Here is an 18,200-nt window from a genome sequence, read left to right as displayed (position 1 = left end):
CTTACACAGTTAGAACTCTCACAACCATGATTTTTTTTAATCATTTAAAGAAAATAAGCATAGGAAATCACACAAGTAACTTACAGGTGGACTTAATTGCACTATAGTTGTTGACTAATAGCAGCATCTTTAATTGCAAGAACAAAGGTCAGAGAACATATTACTGTTGCTTATGTGAGCGCAACAGGTGACATGAACAAGTAATTCATTCTTCAAAAAGACAGAAAACAGTGCAAGTTATCAATTCTCCTATTTCTTGCTCGTGTTCCTGGACAAACATGCCTATTTCTTTGCTTTTAAAAAAAGTGAGAGAAAAGCATGCCATGAGTTTTGTTTACTCCTGTTTTAAATTAAACATTCTTGCTTATATCACTGATTTCCTAGAAACAAAATATCCCAGAGGCACGTTTAGTATTTAAGTGTTTACCACAAAGTGAAAGGAAATAGCTACTCTATCTCATCGTATGCCTTTACGTATCTCGATTGTTTCCTAACCCTCTCCACAGAAGATGCTAAAACTGGTTTCAGATATGCAGAGAAACTACAGGCTAGGACAAAATAGCTCCCTTGTTTTCAGTTCCTCAGAACTCAGAAACCAAAAGTATGGCACCAAATAGCAAAGTAAATCAAGTCCCAAACTACTTTTAGTATGTGTCAACTCAATACCTAACTACTGCTTACTTTCACAGTTAGGCCCCAACCAAAGCAAATCACATCAGAGCACTCCAGCAAGTTACAAAGTAGTCTACACAATAATTAACCCAGTGAGACACAAGGATGTTGCTCATGCTTGCAAATATGCAGCTTTCATTTCAATATCATATACAATTCCGAAGATTTTTAGAAACATTTTGAGTAGATATAAAAGGCAATGTTTTCTTTCTTCTTTTTTAGGCTAAGAAACTCAAAATTTATGCACTCTTTTAACACTCAGAAGATGTTTGATCATGTTCAGCAAGACTGAAAACCTGAAAGCTTTGTTTTACAAACCTCTAGGTTCAGCTGCACTGCTATCTCCAGGACTGCCATTTTATTACAGTTCACTAAATGAAAGTATCCAATTAGCATTGTAGTCCAAGGCAGTTATGGACTGAGCTGTTTGCTCTTTGTTACCTATTTAAGTCAGTTTGTCTCAGACAACAGTACAAAACAAACAAAAGCGAAGCAAACAGTAGTGAAAAGCTGCTTCATGAGCTGACCTGGAGGCTACACAGTGAAGGTGCTCTTGGAAATAACATGGCTAACATCTGTTTTACATGTAAAGCAGAAGTAGCCTCTTAAAAAATTTTAAAAAATCTTTATGCAAGTTATAGGACCATCCAAACCTCTGCCCTGACTTGTAGAATACATCTCTCCTGCAGTTCATGTCTCCCAGACCGAAAACTACCTTCTTTAGATGTCCTCATTTATACAATTCTGTCATTTCTTCATGGCTACCTGGGAGGGTTGAGGTCAGTTAAGACTGTATTTATGATGGAAAGTGAGGAACATGACAGATGCATGAAGGATTAACAAGGTTCAGTACATCCAAGTACTTTATGATGCTTCTGAGCTAAGGCATGTGAAGCGAGATTAATTCAAACACTAGTGTTTCCTTAACTTACAATTTCCTTGATATTTTTTTTAAGAAACATGGACAGAAAATTTGAGTGACCTTAACAGTAAGTTAAGACAGTTTTTATATATGTGAATTATTTAAGCTTTAAAACTTCAGTATAATATGCTTAGATACAAAGCACAGTGCAGTTTTGTTTACCAGTTAAATATTTCAAACATTATTACTTATGAATAAACCCAACATGAATTATCCAGGTCTGATTATAATTAGAAATACTCCACAACCAGAAATTCTGGAAGACCAGCAGCATGTTGGGGTAAGGGGGTGGGTTGTTTCTGGTAGGGATTTTTGTTTGTCTGACTTTTTAAGAAAACAAGATTACCTATGCCAAGTCCACCGAAATTTAGTATTTAGAAAAGCAAATGTATTAAATATTTTGTACTGTGAAGTTTCTTACACTATCACATTAAAAAGCAAAGCTTTTTCTGAAGACTTTATAATTGCATTATAAAAATCCAAAGCACTGCAAGCTGCTAGACTTTGCTTGCATCTTTCTTATATTGAGCACTACTAATCTGCATATTTAATGGCTCAAAATCACTGTAAGTGTTCTAAATACTCAAAATTAAAGATATTATCTTTTCTTCTAGAAAGAAAAAGGCAGAAAGAAATAGCTTCAATGAGTTATTTGTGAAGGAAAGAACAAGGTAGACTTCCTAAAGAAAGGCCTCTCATTCAGAGATGAACTTTACCAAATTCAAAAGCAACCAAAGGAAGCATTCACTGCTTTCTTCTGAGAACAAGCTTAATAGTCTAGGACCCCTGAAACATGGTACATCCTGCAGGCACGAGCAATGCATCCCAGACAAAAGTAGCTCCCAGTAGAAAAGAGGATCATAGAGGGAATGGTATTTTTTCAAGTATCTGTGCATAATCTCATGCAGGGCTTTAAATTTCAACAATAAAGCACAGTGAATTGGGCTTAATATTTTAATAGGAAGTACTGGATACATGAAACAAAACAGTGGAATACAGGATAATACTGATCTGTGTTCCTAAATTGATGCACTGCTGCATTTTAAGCAACTCAGAACTTCCCCAATACACACACACTCCTGTATAATGGTAATAGAGCAACGATCAAGCCTGGAGATCACAAATACAGGGGCCTGGGGAGCTGAACTCCAACTCAAAAACCAGTCTGAACAATTCATTTCCCTCAAGTGTGAACTGCCTACGGCACAGTGTTGTGAGCACAAAAGGGGTCCAGGTTTTAAGAACAGAGATAAGGCATTCTATCTGCTATATCCTCTCCCAGCAAATAACCCTTTCCTGTTTAAATGGTTACAAATTTAAATAGCAACTAGTTAGTAAACCTTCACTGGAACTTAAGACAGGAACCCAATCAGAACAACTTCAGGGATAATTACACTTGATCTGGACTGAAAATTTGTTTCCTTTGTGCAAGAATCCCCATGGCTGTATCCAATTCCAACAGCTACAAGCACCATCAAGTCTGGAAAACACAAATGCAAGGATCCAGGGAGCTGAATGCAAACTGAAATAAAGTTTGACCAATTTTTTTTGTTGTTGTTGCTCTTTTTTCCCCCCCTCAAGTCTGAGCTGCCTTATACTTTGTAACAATCAAACAGGAACTGTTTACCATGTGAAAGCAAGTATTATTTCTGTTGTTATGGCTATTTGGACATCTGATAGTCTCAGGCAACCCAAAGGGGCCCCAACAATAACAGCTCAACTTAAAAGTCAAAGGGCTGATACCTTTGAAGTGAGAAATGACGTAGAAACAGTAGTAGACCTTGAAGTTTGGTCTGACAGAAAGAACCTGAACACTTCAGACTATATTTCATTCATCCTCACAATCCCCTTGAAGGCAGAACAGGCACATTTGATCACCGATGGTGCTAAACACCAGAAAACCTAACAGCAAAATGCTCTTCACACAAACCCCTCCTCTAGGGAAAAGGCAAATGCTATCAGCAGTTCGGTTCAGAGGTGTTCAAGGCTCTGAAAATGGAACTTGGGAATGATTCTTGTCAGGTTCTCAATTAGATTGCAGAGAGGGCAGAAGTTGTTAGTATTTTGTGAACTAATTAACTTTTTTTTTTTTAAAAATAATTCTCTGGTAAACATGAGTGACAGGGAACCTCTGTCAAAGAAAACATTAGCTGTCTCTAAGAGGAGCCTTTGACTCTTTAGCATCCAGGCTGAACAGGCACAGAAATTTTAAGGTATCAATACATGAAGACTACTGCTCATAAGCATGTTGAAGCTAGTGAAAAGGACAACACTGGATTTCCAGTTCTGCATTTGGCTTGATTTTTAGAGCCCTACAACACAACTCAGGTCACAGGTGAGGTACTGGCTTGAATATAAATGCTGAGTTCTAGGAGCAAGTAGTTTCAAATTGGATTAACAATGGGACAGGAAGCCCACAGTTGGGTCTCCTGGGTCTTATGTTCTGCAGCAGTGGTGATACTTCCTTGCACAGGAAAAAGAAAGTGGTAATTACGTTTCTGCTGGGAAAGGGGAATACAAGCCAGTACTGCATAGGTAAGACTGCGATCTCGGGAAAGGACCTCACCATGCCACGTCAGAAAAATGATGCTTTTTTTGTGCAATTGCTGCTTCTCACCCAGTAAGGAGAGGTAGATAGATGTACATAAAAGGCTTCTATAGGGGTATAAAAGCTGTTACATGTTTTCAAAACTGGTCTAAGGACAAGGACTTGCCATTCCCCTTTAAATCAAAACTTAATAGTAACTGTGCACCCAAGAATTGTAACAGTGAGAGCATATTTGCCACTGATATTTTGTATTTTATTGCTGCAGACAATAGCTTCAATCTGTGGTCAACAGACCTCTAAATTCCTTGACTACTTTTAGAACTTCATAAAAAGTAACTGTGAAGATCTAGCTTACTGTCTTCATTGCAAATTTTGGGGAGTCCACACATAAAAAAAAGTGAAGTTATAAACCATACTTCAGATAAATTGGTTGGCATTCCTGACACTGGCCGAGGCAATCTCTTCTTTTTTTGTTAGTGAAAGGACAGAAAATTCTTGGAGTTTTTGTTTTTCATAGAGATAAAACTGAAATGTACCAAGGATTGCTGGTGGTTTTCCTCTAGGATGCACTTCAGATTTATTTATAGCAGGGCTTTCTACCTTTATCTGCAAATGTCACAACTGAGCTAGTGACTTTATATAGTTTCTTGGTTTAATAACTATTGTAGATATAGCACATGTTCTGCCTCTGCCCCTCTCTGAAAATAAACAAAACTAATCAGGTCTAAAAACTTGTTTATCTCTCACTGTTCATAGCAAATAGAAAGAGTTGGGCACAGATAACCTAATTTTCACCTGTTTCTGCTTACTGCATATACACTAACTCAATTTAGATTGATCGGCTAATGTTTGCAGACTTACTACAGTGACACAAGGGTACTACATCCATTCAGCTTATTTTTAAAAAAGACAAACCAAGATGAAATGTTGTTCATGCTCCTTTTTAATTTTATTTTAGCTCTTTGTTTATCTCTTCACTTCAAAGCACTTCCAATATGAGGCACAGCTTCAGTGTGACAACTCTGTAAAATTAAAATAGAAAAAATGTGCCAGCATCAATCTGCTTTACATTGGAAAGCACAACAGCCTTGAGACAGAAATGACGACTTATGAGATCAAGCTATAATGAACCCAGAAGTGCTATCTGCAGTAGGAAAAATATATTAGACTGGAGGCTGAACACTCCTGACACAATTCGTCTTCCTCAATAGGAGCCTTCTGTTCCCCAGTTGCAGTGTACAGTCAAGTCTGACTCCAAAAGTAAGGGAAGATTATCAATAAGCAGCCCCACAATTCTGTTGGCTAGCATTTCTTAGTTGACTTGAAGCTCCTTAAAGTCCAAAACTCAAAAGAATACATCACAGAATAAAGCTGAGTCTGCAGGAGACTTCCCCTGCTTGGGGCTTGCCACTGGCTAGGAAGGAAGGAAGCAAGCCATCCTGGTAGTAGGAGCCCCGCAGGGCAAGCCCACTGGCCCAGGGGCACACTAGCCACCTGCCCCACCGTGAGCCAGGAGAGCCACCCAGGCTGCAGCCCCGGACATGGGGGGAGCAGAGGCCAGCCAGCCAGCAATGGCAGAGACATCAGGCTGTTGGAAAGGCCCCAAGTGGCAGGGCCAGCCTGTCTTTGGGAATCCTTGGTCCCCAGCAGGAACAGGGCAGGGGCGCAGGGGCAAGAAGGCCACCCTGCAGCAGGGGAAATGGCCCAGTGCCCGGGAGGGCTCCAAGCCGGCAAACTGGGTCCCTGTTCCCCAATTCAAAAAAGCCCAAATCTCATGGCCAGGACAAGCATGTCACTAAATGTGATCCTACTTAGGAGGGAGGTTAGAGAGGATAAAGGGTCTGATCCCAACAGTATTGGGAAAAATCAGTGGTGGGTGCTGAGCCCTTCTCAAATTTCAGTGTTGCTGGAAAATAAATTTTACTCTCTAGTGACTTGTATTCTGACTCTTTTGCAAAGATATCCTTTCATTACCTGTGAACTGCAATATTTATCTAGCTCTTGTTCTTTTCACAACGATGTATTTAAGGTACAATCTCAATTCTCTTTACATACATTGTTAGCAAAGGGCATTGCATGAACATATATAGCATATATGCCAATAAGTGGGTAGCATTACTTTATATTGCTTTCCAAAGACATGCTTTCCCTCTAAAAAGAGCTTCTGGTAGGCTCAAAGCAGAAACATGTTTCTGTCCCTCACTTGAAAAAATAAATATTTTTTTTTTCCTTTAAGAGCTAGTGAATGCTTGGAAGTTGCTTTCTAAGTTTATTTTGTACCATTTTACTTAAAACATATTTATCAAAAGCCTAGATTATTTCAACTACTTAAAAAGCAAAAGAAACAGGTTATAAATTGCATATATCAAATCAAAGAGTATTTTGTCATTCGATTTTTGCAGTACAAACTAAACCAGCCCTAAATGTGCATGTTTCATCGTTACAGAATGAAATACTAGCAGCAGCGGAACAGAAAGCTAGACCTGAAGTAATCTTACTAATAAAACACATCCAAAAAAAAGTATTTCTGTGGTAGTCATCTCTATAACCATATGAATATATAATAAAGTAATGAATTCCAAATATTGAATTATTTTAACAAAAATTAAATCACTGTAAATCTAAATCCTGCATGTTAGGTCTGTGCTTAGAAGGTAAACAGCATCAGACACTATATAAAAGTAATTTTAACAGAGCTAACATCAATAATTTGATGTTTTATATACTTATATAGCATTATAAATACATATAATTGGCAGCAGATTAATTTCCCAAAAGAGTTATTTATAATCTGTTGGCATAGTGCCATACCTTAAAAAAAATAGTAATTTTATTTATAGGAGCATGCATCTGGTTCTAATGAACTAACTTTACCTGGTAATATCAGTGTTTGTATGATTGATGACATTAACACAATAGCATCATCAACGTGCCTCTCAAAACAGCCATTTGAAAATGACAACCACACACAAACTAGACACTGAAAGGTAAAAAGGCAGAAAATCACAGCCAGGCATGAAGTGATCATTTGGTTCAGTGTTTTGTAAACCCAAGGATAGCTTTGTTATTATTAACATGGTAATCCCTAATCTAAAAGTATTTTTACTGTTGACAACTTCTTGCTGTGTTCTGAGGTGCTTTGAAGAGAAAAACATACACCAGAGATTCTCTTTTGTGTATTAACTAGACTGTCAATTTGACCATACCACAGCATCCTGACTAGCAATGTTTGGATCCATCTATGAGCAGTGATCCACACAATTTCCCTCCTGCATGACAGGATGGAGTGTTTTCCCATGCTTAACAACAGGGAATCAAGGATGGACAGAATGGCCTGAAGACTGAAGTGGAACTGACTACTTTTACCCCAAGAGTTGATTCTGTTATTTAGAAATTACCTTGTAAACTTCTAATTAATAATACTGTGTAAAAACTTTTCTAGCCCATTCTGACTCTCTACACTCCTCTAAGCCTCCCTGGTAGGAACTTGAGAAGGACTTATATAAGCTTTATATAGTCTTCTGCATTTTTTTCCACAAGGAGCAAAACTTTCTGATTCTAGCTGTTCTTACCACTACACAGAGGACCACTTCAGTTATCAGTATTTTCAGGATATCTTTTGCAGAATATTCTTCCCTCAGATATACAACATTACTGAATTCACTCTCTCAAATGGAAATCTGAGAGCATCCAAGGCAGCATGTACTAAACATGAAGGAAATGCAGATACATTTACCTGCATGGCATGCATTATCCACACTGGTCACATAGCTGGTCTTTGTGCCACAGAATTTTCACCAATACCACTAACTAAGAAAAACCACATCTTTGCAGAAGTACACAGAAATATCTGATGCCTCACAGATCTGACAAAAATGTTCCTGTGATCTTTTAAACTAAAAATACAGTTAAGAGGCTAATTCTTTGCCTAAAGAGAATATCACTACAGGAATTTCTGAGAAAAACAGATTTGTCACCAAGAACTGCCGCATTTTGCGGAGTTATTTTTTTATTTATTTTTAAGATGAAACGTCCATACTCTGACTACATCTTTTGAAGCCAAATTGAAGGGGATATCTTTCTTCCTACTGATAAATATTTTTGTTCTTCTTTGTGACTTAAAATCAATTTAATCTGTGGGTTTTTTGTTCCCTGGCCTCTCCTCCTTTTAACATGCTTACAACTTCTCATAGAAGTGTTTTATAAAATTCCCCTTGGAATATGCCTCTTCCGCATCAGAAGCGGAATTCATGTGGGCTCTTACGGAAAGCGTCAAAAGACAAGGCAATGAAAAGTAACTGGCCCCTTGCTCAGTAATGCTGCTCGCAGAACTTACTTTACCCCAAAACAATATATTTCTGTTTGATTGCCATTCTGCAGCTTGAAGGACAGAAAAATTTATGCAAATCATTAAAGAAAGGGAGGTGTGTGGGTGGAAGAACTCCAGATTTGAAGAGCCTTCACCATATTTCTTAGACTGACATGAGGCCAGATGAAAAGGGGTTTCCTTTTGTTTCTGTAAAGCTGACAGATACACCATGAAACTGATTGTACTTGGTAATTCCAAAAAAAAAAAAAAAAAGAAGAAAAAAGGAAAAGGAGGAGGCAATCTATCTCCACAGGTGTTAAATGTATAATCATCTCATATGCACCGCTATTAGGTCAATGGAGCAAGCATGCTACAAGAAACAGCAGCTTTTATTGAAGGTCCAAGTTCACATCATTCTAAGGCAGCTGCTTAATAGACAACAGCATCAATGCCAATACAGAGTAATTCTGCTAACTCTAAGATACCACGATACGCTCTCAGCCCAGTCGTGTTCCATGGTGCAGTTCAAATACAGTAAATATGGTACTATGAGCATCCCTTGAGACTGATGCAAAGAAGAAAGCTGTTCAGAATTTCAGAGAGGAGCTTGAGAATCCGCATGTTCTAATTGAAACCTAGATCAAATAAAGGTTTAAACCAAGGCAAAATTTGTTGATGCTAGTACTTTAAAAATAGAAAAATCATTTCAAAGAGTACAAGGGACTTCTCAACTTGAATGTCAAGGAAAAAAAAAATCTCAAAAATCTTACAGGAGCAACTGTTCCTATAAGACCTCTCTTGCGGACCAAAGTCTGGTGTTTATTTTTATTATACTGCTTGGGATGTCTAAAACTTTGAACTGGCAAATACATTTCTTTAGGATCTGAAATACATCTTGAGAACAACTGTGCCAGATCAGACCACAAGTATGTCCATCTTTGGGTGCCTCACAAACAGGTAATTATTGCCCCTCATAGTACAGAGGAACAGTGATAATTTGCTCTTGCACCAACTCAGTTATTCTAGAGCCTAATAACTTTTTTACTTATTTACTGAATTGTTTATTTATTAGGTTTTATTTATTTAAACTTATTTCAGAGAAGCTCTACTACTTGGGTTATGACAAAAGGTCATATTAGACTTAGAGACTGAAAGAAACCATTGCAATTACTGATGAAAATCCAAGCTGAGGTATTTGTTCAAAATCTTGAATCTCACTGAATCACCCTTACCATTTTAGTCTATACTCACAGTGGTCTCAGTTTATTATTACCAACTTCAACACATCAAACACCTGCAACACCAAAAGTGCACAGTACACAGAAGCATTAAAATATTGCTCCCTTCATTCCAGTTGGCATTGTAAGAAACTGCATCATAGGTATGGAGTAAACCAGGACCTGCTGCCATAAAAAAACCTGAACGTGCAAGCTTCAAAGAGCACTACATTATTACAACTCAAAATACTTACAATACCGATTAGCTGAGACACCAACTACAGAGGTGAAGAACAAATCCCCAGATAAGGTCTCTCTGATGGGATGGGTAATTTAGTGTCTAAGGAGTCTCTCCTAACAAATAAACAAACCAAGAAAATCATCGCACCTCCTTTTAGTGTGAATAAATGTCAACCCTGTAATAGAAACAAAGCCACAGAGCTCACCTTCAGAGACACAGAAATATTAACCAGAACAAAAGCAGAGTCTCTTGTATCAGTGCACTGCAAGATGACATACAAAAAAAATCCAAAATGAGTTTTTTTTCCTGATGTCACAGCACTACTTGGGTCTAAGTATCAGAGATCTGTCATTATTCCCAGTTGTCCACTGAATTACTATGTTTATGGAAAATGTTATTTATTTAGTAGCAGGCATTTCAGTAGAACACTGACTGAGAACCTATTTTATTTTAGCTAAGTGTTTCTAGAGCTTGACAGTAAATGATATGCATGAGCCATGTTGACTGTCATCTTCCACTTTTAATTTGACTGTCAGACATACAAGTGACTTGCTAATGTTTCATTCCAATTTCAGCACCATAAGCCTGTTGCGTAAGCTGCCTGCTAAAAGCTGTTCCAGATGGAATGACAGTATTTTGTAGGACCCCAAAGATGTAGCTATAGAGAAGAATGTGCCAACAGCATTGAAAGCATGACCTTTTTCCCTGTTTCTTCTTTTGTCAGCAGTTCTTATTTCCACCGTACAATTTTTCCACATTCTTTATAAGATAAGCCACATAGGAAAGAGTTTAAGTCTCTCAGCCATCTTCCATCATCTGCAATCACATCTACCTGACTACACAAGGCAGAAGACAAAGGAGGAAGGTTTATAAACAATCAGGCATCTTCAAAAATAAAATAACTTTTGGGCCTTGGCTGTAAAGAGGAAACAAAACCCATCCCCTTACTAACATAAGTTCCAGAATGATGGAGAACTTTGATGGTTTTCATAATAGCTACTTTCTCTCGTGAATAGTCAGTAAAAAGCCTGCACTCCTCTCATTGGAAACAGGCTTTAGAAAGCAACACATTAACAATGAATAACTTCTTTTACCAATTGTACCATTTTTACTAATAATTTTTATACTATATAATGTCATGGTTCATTATTAGCTCTTATTAAAATATATCACAAAAAGTCTACTTATCCTTCTCAAATAAAAATATGTAAATTACACCCACTGCTCATCTTAAACAATACAGGTAAAACAATACACTTTTTCTGAAATGTAGGTTGTGGAAGGAACACAGAGACAACTTCTCCCCCCCACACACACCCCCCCACACCCTCTTTGCACGCTCAATAGAGGAAATTACTGCAGGGCACTTCTGTCCTTTTTCAGATGATCAATTCAGTATTCTGAAGTATTACAAATATTTCATTTACATTTCTTAGTTTTTTCTCTACAATATAAATTAATTTCTTTTTTACACAGAATGCCACAGTACAAGGAAGGGGAAAAAAAAGCAGCACAGGGTTGAAAAGCAACAAAATGAATCGAGAAGGAATGGCTTTTGTTAATTTGACAGCCCTCAGCTAGCTGCATAGTTGGATTTGTAAAAGGTTTTTTAAGAGCAGCAGTTTTTCATGGTGTAAGAGTGCCACACAGCTCTGGTTCCTGCAGTGCCTCACACCAACAACTTCAAAACTAACTCACTGCAGATGTCCCTATGATCATCTAATCAGACATCAAAAGGAATACACTGACAAGCTCCTGTGCTGATTTAGGAGTGTTCTAGATACGCTCCACAGCGTAAACAGACACACAGTAGCTGCTTTAAAAATGGATTCACCCACATCAGAATTCCCCTTTAAAAAATTCAAACTGTTCGGAACTCCCCAGCTGAATGACAGAAAATTTTTTTAATTTTCCCAGATCTTCAGTTCCACACAGCAGTATTTCAAGAGCAGGAGTTAAATTATTAATAGGAAAACTTTTACGAGAAAAAAGTAAACGCCTTCCAGAATTTAAAAACCTTCCTATTTTGAATGACAGTCTGAGACCACACCACCTCAGGGAAGCAGTCTTGCCTCTACCCTGCAACACACATCGTAATACCTAAGATGTGTTTCCATCTCTACTTTATTTGTTGTCTCATTATTATGTGTCAACAAGCACTGGATTTAAAGCATTACAAGTGCACCATCCTTCCAGCACTACTAGTTCCTGAAGGATTACTGTATTTCTCCCAATATCTGGTTTCCTTCTCATAGCCCACCTCCTGGAATACTTAAAGGGGGCTTATAAGAAAGATGGGGACAGACTCTTTAGTAGGATCTGTTACAATAGGACAAGGGGTAATGGTTTTAGACTGAGAGCAGATTTAGACTAGATATAAGGAAGAAGCTTTTTCACAATGAGGGTGGTGAAAGACTGGAACAGGTTGTCCAGGGAGGTGGTAGATGCCCCATCCCTGGTTGGGGGTGGAGGGGGCCATTCTGAGCAACCTGATCTAGTTGAAGATGTCCCTGCCTATTGCAGGAGGGTTGACTAGATGACCTTTAAAGGTCCCTTCCAATCCAAATTATTCTATGGTTCTATCACATACCTACAGGAGAATTTCATACTGAAATTTTAACACATGCAAAGGGACCAGAAATTAAAACTACCTGACCTAGTCAGGGTGAATAAACATACTGAACAAAAGTTTATCTTCTAAAATCAGACAAACAATACAACCCTCATGGCATTGCAGTCTCATTGCTCAAGCCTAAGCAGAAACTCGCCAGATCAGCCCAAGTTATAGACTCTACAGCATTATTCCATCACTGTGTCAAAAAAGACCTTTTCTGCCCTGTCCTGCTTTTAAATAGCCTGATTAAAGTAATGTCTGCCTTTTTCTTATAATAAAATACCCATGCATTTTGATAGTAGTACTGATATAATCTTTCTCTCAAAGCCAAGCTCTGATTTTAGCATATCTTTAGGTTTACATATGTACATAAAATAGCACGTAAGAGGAACAAATCATGGAGCTGCATTCTTACACATGCTCACATTATGCTAATCTGCAGACACTTAATCAGGAAGGCTAATACATTACAAACACAATTAATGGCCAAAAGAACCAGAGGAGGTTTCGACCCTTTTTAACAAGGGCTTGAAACACAAAAATGTTCTGTTTATATGTGAACCTTATCCAAAATTGCAAATTATATGTCCACAATGCATAAAATACAGTCAATTTCAAGTCACATCTAGGTAAAAATTGAAACTGTATTGAGCCACTGGAGAAGCTCTTCAATTGATCCAGCATCTCATTGTATCTTTAAATATGGATAGATGCAATTTAATCAGCCATTCCCATTGATTAACTCCAAGTTAACCTAAGTATTTATCGAGGAAACGTGCAACTATAAAAGGAAAGAAAGGCAAGCAGAACATAGCATCCCCATAATAATCAGCAAGTTAACAGGAAGGGTGAAACCGTAGTCTGACCAGAATTAATGCAAAACTCCCATCAACTTAAATAGGACCACAATCCTCCATCTAAAACTCATGGCCGATCGAGTCTTAAGATAGTAGAGAAGGCTGTCCCTGGGCAAAAAGGGAGATAAGCAGAAGTAATAGCTCCAGAAAGGAAAGTTCAGGTGTTTTAATTATACCTTAGCAATTACTACCTAGATGAACTGGACTGCACAAAAGCAGCAAGATGTATTCTACTCCCTAAAAAATTTAAAAAAAAATCAAACCAACAGAACCTCACAATTCAGACTTTCTGCCTTGCTGCATCTCATCTTTATAAGAATGGAGCTTGGGTAGGAGGATCCAGCTAGGAACTTCTCAGTTGGCACAGAGAACCTCAAACTGCAGCTTCTCTCAGCAAGCTGGGGACAAGTGTTGAGCAAGTGTTAAGTGGTCAAAGACTGTTTCCTCCCTCTGAAAGGCTTTGACCATCTGTCCTGGTTTCAGCATGGATAGAGTTAATTTTCTTCCTAGCAGCTGGTATAGCACTGTGTGTTGGATTTAGGATGAGAATAATGTTGCTAACACACTAATATTTCAGTTGTTAGCAAGCAGTCAAGGACTTTTCAGCTTCTCGTATCAGCCTGTCCATGAGAAGGTGAGGGGTGCCCAAGAAGCTGCAGGGGACACAGCCAGAACAGCTGACCTAAACTGGCTAATGGGATGTTCTACACCACATGACATCCTGCTCCATATATAAGTGGGGGGTTGGCTGGGAGGTGGGGCAGCTCAGGAAATAGCTGACCATCAGCTGCGGGTGGTGAGAAATTGTGTTGCTCATCACTTGTTTTGTATATTCTTTTATCACTATTATCTTCCTTTTCTGTTCTGCTGTTATCATCATTACTATTATCTTCCTTTTCTGTCCTATTAAACTGTCTTTATCTCAACCCACGAGTTTTACCTGCCCCTCCCTCCCCCCATTTTCAATTCTCTCCCCCATCCCACTGGAGGGGATGGGGAGAGTGAGTGAACAACTGTGTGGTTGTTTTAGCTGCTGACCAGGTTAAACTATGACACTGTCTCAATCACCCAGCACAGCCTCACTCCAGGGAAGATCCCCTGTGGAAGACTTGGTGTCCATTGCTAACCCCTTTCTGAAGCCAGGCCACTCACAGCCAAAAAGCAGCTGGACCAGCACTTGGCTATTACTGTAGGAAAGCTATGGCCACCAAATTTTTCAGAGAAAATGCATTAAATTACACTTCCCTGAGGTCCTCTCTGGAGGCCTAGGGAGAGAAGTTTCCATTTTTGAAAGCCTGGCCAAAGCTCTGTGATTACAACTAGACTGAAGAGCTTAACAGTTGCCTTCATAAATTAACAAATTCACTAACAAATACCTTTTCTTCAATAACAAATTCAGATGTTTGTTATCCATATTTTTCCCTGTTTATAGTCTCTAAATTTTTCAGCGGCAGCTATCATGATAAGGAAGGAGAGGTTTGGATGAAAAAAGAAACTCAAATTTTGTACCATCTGTTAAATGACTTCCAGTCTGAGAGAACAGATGCTGGACTTCACTATCAGTTTGTGATTGATCTAGAAGTATTTTGTTAATTGGGGCTAAAACTACAGCTAAGATAAAATAAGTGTCAGAAAATATGAAATAGCAGCTCAAATTCTTCTCAAGCTACCTGCTCACTCAGAAAAGATTATGTAATTTTGGTAATCATCATATGGCATGAAAAAAAATAATCTTCCTTTGAATGAATGTGAAAACATCTAAAAAACACAATATATGCCCTGCTATACATAGAGAGAGAATCTATATATAGATTCTATAAATACTGTGAACAGCTCAAATGTTTCATCAGGTTCATCCAGCTCACCTGAACTGGATAGCAATGTCCTCATATTACTGCATGCTTGCTGTTTTATTTTATGCGTTACTTATGGTACATCTGTCCTGCACTCTTCTAGAGACAAATAAGTGCTGCCTTCAGAGATTCGTATGATAATCACCCCTCGAAAATCTGATCAACTACTGGTATATCAGAACATATCGTATAAGACAGCATACAGTCTAACTACAAGTATTTCTACAGAGAACCCAACTACCAGTTCTACATGTGCCAAACACCAAAATGCCAGAAGTGCCAAAACAATTAAGCTAATTATGGAAGTCAGATTCAGTTACAAAATAATTGCTAAGATAATTGTAGCATAAATACAGAGACTTAATTTTTACTATATGCACTGAAAACTGTTTCATCTACCCACAGCTCTGGTTTTTCTAACTTGCATGTGACTGCAAGGAAGCAGTTTAATGTGAAAAAATACATGTTTGTGGCAAATGAAATGCAGTATTAATTTTAAATTTTCAGCAACAATATACAGAACAAATGAATTTTCTCTCAATACTGCTTTAATACTTCCGTGAAAGAGCATAGCTATATTCAAAAGGCAGTGTTCAGTTGTTTGTGCCATGTTTTTTCATTTGTCAGATATCGATTTTTCCCTGTCTTTTAAAACAATCTGTATCTAATTTAACCTATGTTATTTAAGCTTTCTGTGCTTCCCAAAACATTATGCCAAAACATATTTCAGTATGATTGATGATGAGAGTTTTAGAAATGGTACTGTTGCAAAAATAAGAGCTAGTGTAATGTAGTTTGTTGTAACAGATTTTTCACTTGAACAATAAAAACTTTCAGACTTCTGGGTCTTTTCTCCCCCCGCCCCCTTACATGACACTTAAAAAAAAATCTGAGAGCCTCCTCCACTGTTATGCATCCAAATTTGACTGTTACCCCTACAGCTGACGGAGGGATGCTCTGTATTTTAGGCATAGAGAATTCCTTTAGGCCTAGAGGATTCTTGTGTACTGATGAAAGTCAGTAAAGCATGGTGAGCTTTTAGCCTACAAATATAACTGCAGTCCTCCTGTAACAGCATAAAATGCACATCACCGCTATTATTATATTTTTAAAATAACAACAAAAACCTATCTTTCTCTCCTTGATGGTCAAAAATAAAGCATTCAAAACATGTCCTGGAATGCAAAACATTTCAGCAATTTTTCAATTTTTTTCTTTCAGTCTTCATAGTTATATAATACTAGAGGTCAGCATTACATACTGACATACCCACTTTACACATTTCTCAACTTTGCAAAGAGATTAAGATCTGCACTGTTAACCAAGAATTCTTATTTGTACTTTCATTTATCAGACTATGTCAGTATTTCATTAACTTGTAAGTGCTCGCAGCAAACATCAAGGAAACACCTCTCAACTCAAACAGGTCTGACAAATGATGCAGGACTTTGACAAAATTCAGCCCCCTGTACCATCACTAATATTTAGTAATAACTATGTTGAAAACAAATTTGTCCTCAAAAGGGAAGAGTCAGGTTGTTAAACAGAAAAGTGAGAGAAAGAAGAGACCACGCAGGATGGTAGCAGGGTGCCAAAGGAAGACAGAAATGCCATGAGAAAACCAGGGAAGTGAAAAGGGGTGCAAGATGAATGAAGCATATTAAAGGGGAAGCACATTTTTTCCATTAAGCAGTGGTAAATTGGACGATACTGAACACAAACAATTGCCAAAAGTTCATATTCCACTGTCTGATGTCACCATAGAGCTTTATGTAAATCCCTTATTTTGAAAAAGAGAACCACTGTTAATTGACTGTATCATATAAAATAACCATTTTGTCCAGAGGAAATTCCCTCCTTTACAGAAAATGAGTATGATGCACTTTGTTTTACATCCAAATTCATATATAGCTTTTAAAACTGCTATATACCAACAGGTAGGAACAGTTTTTTACCCTTAAGAAAAAGGTGAGTTACATGACACCTACCACCACAACATGCTTGAGACTGTGGTCATTGGGATGAGAAGCACTTGGGTGGAAGTCAGTAAGTGGGCCCAAAGCTGGATCACTGCTCCTTCGTACTAGAAGTGGTGTGCCTAAGAGACAAAATAAAGAGCAATGGTTCAAGGATGCTACAGGAACACAAGGTAAAGCTTCATGTGTTTTAACTAAGAGAGCTTAAATATAAGTTTATCTATGGCAATATCCACCTAGTAAATTACTAGAATTGATGGGGTTCTGCGTTTAGTATTTACTAAGCTAAAGAAATGAGAACATTTTAAACTCTGTTATACAGACTTTCATCCATGAGCTGCTAAATTAGGGGAAAACTGCTGACAAACAGGAGAAAGACACCTTCTTGGAAAAACAAACGAGTAGTTGCATGTATCCACATGACCACATGTACTATCAAGTTCTGCCAGGGAAATCATATGCTTGATCTAAGAAATAACTGTGAAGAACTGGATTGCTATTGTTAGTTCCTACAACTGGTAGTAGTTACTTAACTAACCAGAACATGGTCTGCAGCCCTTCACTCCACACTAAGGACAGCTCTCACTGTGCTGTTCTGCATTAACCCACCAAACTGGGATCTCACAGTCTCATTTTCACCTGTTCCTTACTTTCTCCTGGTGTATGTCCAAAAGCCATACTGAGCAACTGCTTGCCCACCTCATACCAATTATACAAGTCCACATTTAACCTGTATGGAAGGTCACTTTGAATATGATGGCATGACCATATATATCAGTTATAAATTTTATTTCCATAAGCTCACAAGATGCCATAGTCCATCACCACCCGAGGCATGTAAACGACAGTTCAGACACATGTTTTTGGGTACAGAGGCAGCTGAAGGATAAATTGATAACTCCCTACATTAACTTCATTTAGTATCTAAGATGCCTTCGGCTGGCTCTGTAGAGACAGCCTAAACAGGAATATAAAGAGGAGAGAGAGAGAA

General features: G+C 38.0%; 1 protein-coding gene across 2 annotated transcripts in view; it reads right to left on the bottom strand.

Moving 5' to 3' along the window:
* The window catches only part of PARD3B (par-3 family cell polarity regulator beta), a 423,913-nt gene that overhangs the window by 252,074 nt on the left and 153,639 nt on the right, over positions 1 to 18,200 (bottom strand). For both annotated transcript variants that reach the window (XM_054830200.1, XM_054830201.1), the window contains exon 4: positions 17,222 to 17,331. In XM_054830200.1, coding sequence (XP_054686175.1) covers positions 17,222 to 17,331 — 110 coding nt within the window. The remainder of the gene's footprint in view (positions 1 to 17,221; positions 17,332 to 18,200) is intronic.

This window comes from Grus americana, chromosome 6 (assembly GCF_028858705.1).
Source record: "Grus americana isolate bGruAme1 chromosome 6, bGruAme1.mat, whole genome shotgun sequence".
Classification (NCBI taxonomy): domain Eukaryota; kingdom Metazoa; phylum Chordata; class Aves; order Gruiformes; family Gruidae; genus Grus; species Grus americana.
This window is presented reverse-complemented; position numbering and strand designations above follow the sequence as displayed.